Here is a 5,853-nt window from a genome sequence, read left to right as displayed (position 1 = left end):
AGGCTAAAAAGGGACCGTGCTTCGGGCTGTTTGCAGCAGGAACAGGCATTTTTCCCTTTTTTTCCCCCTTTTTCCCCCTTTTCCCCCCTTTTTTTCTCCCTTTTCCCCCCTTTTTTCCCCCCTTTCCCCCCTTTTTCCCCCCTTTTCCCCCTTTTTCCCCCTTTTTCCCCCTTTTCCCCCTTTTCCCCCCCTTTTTTCCCCCCTTTTCCCCCTTTTTTTCCTTTTTTCCTCTGTATTTTCTTTTTTCCTTCCCCCCCTTTTTCCCCTTTTTTCTCTTTCCCTTTTTTTTCCTTCTTTTTTCGTCCCCCCTCCCCCTTTATTTCCCTTTTTTCCCCCTCTCTTTTTTCCTTTCTCTTCCCCCCCACCTTTCTTCCCCGGGCTATATCCTGCATTTTTACTCTCCCTCCGCAGTTGTGTCACGGCCAAGGCTGAGGGAGATGCTGGCTGAGGACCCTCCTGTGGGCAGCAGGCAGGACCCCACCCCTGCTCCATGTCCCTGGCACCCAAGGGACCTGCCACCCCCGGGTGCCATCCCCAGCACCCACCTTCACGGGATACACCCAGCCTGGCGGAGGGGATGGGGGAGGGGGGGGGCACAGCATCCCCCCAAGAGCCAAAAAAACCCAACCCACAACTCCAAACTCCAACACACCCCCTAAAAAAAAAGGGGTAGAAATCCCACTTGGAGCCATGCTCCTTCCTCCCCACCTTCCTCCTCCTCCTGGCTCCAGCCCAGCCTGCAGCGGTGCAGATGCCCAGCTCTGTCCCCTCCCTCCCCACCCCCCCGAGGAGATTTGGGGTGCTGCCCTGCCTCAACTTTGGGGCACTTGGGTGCTCGGGGAGAGCACCCACCTCCCAGCACCTGGGGCTGTGCTTTCCCCGCAGATTTTCTGGTTTTTCCTGCATTAAACCTCCCTCCCCCCCTCCCTGGTGCCTTTCCCCCCCCCCTATTTTTCCCCTCTCTGCTTTGATTTCTTCCCTATACAAAAGAAAATTAAAACCACCCAAAACCCCACGGGATGGGCCGAGCCTTGGGTGCTGTTTACTGCTCGTCTTTTTATTTTATTTTCTTTTTCTAGGGCTGGGTTTTATCTGGCTTCTCCGCTTCAGCTGTGCGGACTGGGATCTTCCCTGGAAAAAACCAAAATCCCAACTGGTTCCCAGCAGCTTTCCCTGCTCTGTGGAGGAAATGTTTAAAGGGGACTAATGGTTACGTGGCCTGTCGATATGTTTTATCTTTCCAGCCTCGTCCTTATATGAATATCACTAAAGCAGGATGCGAAAGAGAAGGGGAAAAAAAAAAAAAAGCTGATGAGCTTTACATATAAACTCCCCAGGATAAATTATAACCTTCTCCCTCTCCAGATCCGCGTCCCCAGCTATCACAAAGGGGTTTGAGACCATGATTTGTTTAATGGCAGCTTAAATCCATATTGGAGAGAGAGGGAAAAATATAAATAAATAGAATTAATCCTAAATAAAGATGTTTCCAAAGCCTCCTGCCCAATAAGACAGGGTCCCAGGGCTTTGGGGGGGCACTTGCAGCAGGCCTCCCTCTCCCAGCCCCCTGCCACTGGGGTTTTTAAGCAGCAAACTTCCCAAAGCCAAGGCCTAAAAATAAAAAGGGGGGGGCTCAGCCCCAGTCCCCCCCCATCCCCATGCACCCCCTTCCCTGCCCTGCCAGGGAAGCACAGACACCCTGCACCGGGGGGGGGGGGGGAACGACGGACGGGACACCCAGGTTTTTCCCTAAAATCCCCCCACTGCTGCCAATTTGCAGGCTGCCTCCAAAGGCCAGGAGCAATGAATTACAGTTATTAGCACTATTACTGCCATTATTCTCGTTATTGTTATTGTTATTATTATTATTTAACAGCCTTTTCATTGCCTGGCAAAATTCAATATGACCTCTTGGCTTGAACGAGTCAACACGAGCGCGCCACGACAGCAAGAGAAAATAATAGTAATAGTAATAGTAATAGTAATAGTAATAGTAATAGTAATAATAATAATAATAATAATAATAATAATAATAATAATAAAAACAACCACGAGAAAAAGTTCAAAGCAGGGAAAGGAGCTAAAACCAGACAATTTCCTGTGGGACGGAAAGAAAATAAAGAAGCATGACTGGAAGCTAACCCCAATCCACAGCACTTCTCTGAAAACTCAGATTTCTTCCCCCCCCCCCCCCCAATATTTACAGGTTGGGAGGGTCTGAGATTTAAAGTCACTGGCCACGTCGTGATGTCATAAAAATCTGGAGTTGAGAGTTATCTTTAGGTTTGCTTAAACTTAACTTAAGCAGTAACTGGTGCACATGGGATCCATTGCACACATCGTCCCAGCATTTTATTATCCTTATTATTATTATTTTGGGGTGGGTTTGCGGGGAGATGTGGGGATAAAATAAGCCACCAGACATAAAAGTAAAACTAATTCACACTGACTGGTTTATTGAACACTGGGACTTTCACATACACACTAAAACTCTTTATTGCAAGTTTACAATGATCATGTAAAATCAGTCCAAAAACACAAATAACCACGACAAAAACCCCTAGCTACTGACTTTTTAAAACCTTCTTCTGCTTTTATTTCTTAAATATGTCACTCTTTCTTTCTCTCTCCCTCTCTCCCCCCCCCTTTTTCTTCTCAATTTCTCAGCAAAGCCTCGTCCACCCTCGTGTGCTGTTTCGTAGCTGCTTTTTGTTTCCCTTTTTTTCTCTCTCTCTCTCTCAATCGTGATTATTTTTAGCTTTTTTTTTTTCCCCCAAGCTTTTTTTCACATTGCTACAAAAGAACTTCACAGCTCCTTCGCTCATGGTAACGCAGAGGGGAAAAAAATCACCTACGTTCGCCTTTTTTGTTTGTTTGTTTGTTTGTTTGTTTGTTGCCCTCAATATTACCGTCATTTCTTCATTAAATTCACCCAACAGAACATTTACCTCTTCCTCCCCCCACCCTGCCTTCCCTCCCCATCCCCCAGCTTTAAAAAATAAATAAACCCCTGAAATGGCGTAAAAAAAACCCTGCAGGTACAGACACCTGGCCTCATGCTATCTGACATGCATCTAAAGCCCGTGGTCTTGGGGGAGACCCACTGTTTTTTTATACGCACAGGAAAAAAAATAATAATAATAATTATAATTATAATTATAATAATAATAATAATAAAAGAAAAACTACGAGGGAAAGGGGAAGGGGGGGAAAAGAACCAAAATATATATATATATATATATTAGATTCTATAAATAATCCAGAGTCATTTGTGTGCGGGTCTGGGGGTGTTTATAACCTGGTGATATCCTCCGTGCGCGGGTCCTGCGCGGCGGCGGAGGGCAGCTCCTCGCCCGCGGCCGTGCTCGCCGGGGCGGCGGGGGCGGTGGAGGCGCTGGCAGCCGCTGCCGTTGCTGCCCGTACTTTGGTGTTAGGCAGCCTGTGGTCTTTTTTCCATTTCATCCGCCTGTTCTGAAACCAGATTTTGATCTGTCGCTCGGAGAGGCAAAGCGAGTGGGCGATCTCGATGCGTCGCCGCCGGGTCAGGTACCTGTTATAGTGAAACTCCTTCTCCAGCTCCAAAACCTGCTGCCTGGTGTAGGCTGTCCTGGATCTCTTGGGTTCGCCTCCATTGTAATTGGGATTCACTGGAAAGGAGGGGAAGGAAAAACAAAAAAACAAAAAACAAAAAAAAAAGAAAGGAAAGGAGAACAAAAAAACAACAACAAAAAAAAAAGACAAAAAAAAAAAACACACAAGGAAAATCAGCGTGGATGGAGAGAGGGTCGGGAGAGGCGACTGGAGGAGCCGGGGGGGGGAAAAGTAATAGGCTAAATAGGTAATAAAGAACTTTGGGCAGCTCAAGAGTTTCTATTCTAATAGGAAGGGGTTTCCCTGGCTCAAAAGACTGAATTATTTATGCACCCCTTACAAAGCTTTCGGAGTTTCACACATACATAACAGAACGAGCCACATGGCTAAGGCTGCCCACAGTAGCTCGGCTATAAAATTTATGGTGGGTGTAATTACCCATTCGGAGTCGTAAATCCAGTTCAATTGTGCTAACCCAAAGACTCTCATGGAAGGGAAGGAAATAAAAAAAAAAAAAGAGAGAGAGAGAGAGGCGAGAGGGAGCGAGCATGGTGTGAAAATAAGAGAGCGGAGAGACAGAAGAGGAAAATAAAAGTTGCATACCAGTACTGACGTGGATTTTTTTCATCCAGGGATAGACTATGGGCTGTTTGGAAGCTGTGCTGTTGGGATGGTCGGGGGTTGGCTGGTTGCAGGCTGGAGGGGCTGGGGAAGGAGTAGTGGAGGAGGTGGATAGAGCAGCCTGCTCGCAGAGCTGCTGTGCTTTCTCTGAGAGGTGTTGGCCTCCTGGAGTTTGCCCGTGTCCCCTTTGGAGCGCGGCCGGGTTGCCGGGAGCCTGGAGACCCCCGCAGCTGAACGGGCGGTCGGGGAAGGAGGGTCGTGGCACGGGGTACAGCTCTTGATGGTGGTGCTGGTAGCTGGACTCCCTTGTCCGGCTATAATATTCCGGACTGTGGTCTGGGATGTAATTATTTTGCGAATATTCCTCGCATGGAGGAAATTTCGGATCGATGTAGTTAGAGTCCATCAAATAAGAGCTCATGATCATTAATTTCTGGAGTGGAAAATAATTTTTCTCGCTTTGTCGTTTTTCTGCTCCATAAAGCCCTCCTACTAGCTGGCGAGTAAAGTTACTTTCACCATGTGACATCCCCGGCCAATCACACCCGCCAGCCCAGTCCCCGGATAAGGAACCAAAAGCTTCTGCAAAATGTACCCAAATTGGGGGGGGGGGGGGCGTGGGAGTGGGAGTGGGTGCGCGGGGGGAGCCGGGGAGATGCGCTGCCGGTGGGAGGTGGTGGGTCCCGGGCTCCATCCCCACCCCCTGGGCTGCTGGGGGGGGGGGGACATGACAATGGGGGGACCCCCCCCCCCCTTGGTGGGGGTGTGAGTGTGTAAGGGTGAGGGTGAGGGGGTGTGGATGGGGGAGTTTGGGGGGCGCCGGGCATCCCGCCGCAATCCGAGCTGGGAACAATGAGCCCCCCCCGCCCTTTGAGTGTGAGTGTGAGTTTAAGTGTGAGTGTGAGTGTGACACCCCCGCCCCGGGTTGCACCGACCCTTCAGACCCCCCCAAACTCTACCCCATCTCCATCCCCCCCTCCCAAGGCTGGGGAGGGGACAGGGCAGGTTGGGGACACCGCCGGGGGGGGTGCCCCCTCCTCCCTCCGCACCCCAGACCCCCCCCATCCCAGAGGGGAGAGGGTTAAACACCTTCAGCACCTATTTTGGGGGGGGGCAGTTACCTGGAAGGTGGAGGCGGGTTTGCAGATCCGTTACTGACCCTGCCTGAAATCACAGGCAGGGAGGTTTGCCCTCCCCTGCCTGCAACCAGCGGCACAGGCAGGGCGAGGCCGGGGCTCCCCCCCCCCGCAAACAGCGGGGACCCCCCCCCCCTTTGCTCCCCAAACCGCTCCCGCTTTGCTTAGCCCCGGCCTTTGGGAGCAGAGCGGGGAGGGAGGGGTTGGGGGGGGGGGGGGGGAGGCAGCACCCTGCTTTTTCCTCGGCCCTGGGTGCTGCAGGTAACGCACCCACGGGGTTACACGTCCACGCGTGTGCACCAGCCACGCGTGTGCACCGCTCCCAGGCCGCTTGGCCCTTGCTTTAAGCATTGACCTCCCCATGCTCCAGCTCTGGGGGTGTGCGTATATAGATATATATAGATATATATGGATATATATAGATATATATGGATGATTTTGGGGGCAAAGCCGGAGGGCTGCGTTAAAAATGGCTCCCACCTCCCCGGCGTAGGTCGGGGAGCTG

The 5,853-nt window shown here is 50.9% G+C and overlaps 1 protein-coding gene across 1 annotated transcript; it reads right to left on the bottom strand.

Annotated features, from left to right (window-relative positions):
* Nucleotides 1-3,291: 3,291 nt before the first annotated feature.
* On the bottom strand, nucleotides 3,292-4,639 carry HOXC4 (homeobox C4). Its single transcript, XM_075525558.1, has 2 exons — nucleotides 4,195-4,639; nucleotides 3,292-3,647 (listed from the first exon to the last, which is right to left on the bottom strand). Exons 1-2 carry the CDS (start codon nucleotides 4,637-4,639, stop codon nucleotides 3,292-3,294), a joined length of 801 nt encoding a protein of 266 aa, XP_075381673.1.
* Between the last annotated feature and the right edge of the window lie 1,214 nt (nucleotides 4,640-5,853).

This window comes from Mycteria americana, chromosome 26 (genome assembly GCF_035582795.1).
Source record: "Mycteria americana isolate JAX WOST 10 ecotype Jacksonville Zoo and Gardens chromosome 26, USCA_MyAme_1.0, whole genome shotgun sequence".
Classification (NCBI taxonomy): Eukaryota; Metazoa; Chordata; class Aves; order Ciconiiformes; family Ciconiidae; genus Mycteria; species Mycteria americana.
This window is presented reverse-complemented; position numbering and strand designations above follow the sequence as displayed.

Bases quoted from the DNA above. Each gene is read 5' to 3' on its own strand.
- HOXC4 (XM_075525558.1), bottom strand. From the start codon at position 4,639: ATGATCATGAGCTCTTATTTGATGGACTCTAACTACATCGATCCGAAA. The intron at 3,648-4,194 runs GTATGCAACTTT...CCTCCTTTCCAG, and splicing joins AAAAATCCACGTCAGTACTG to TGAATCCCAATTACAATGGA.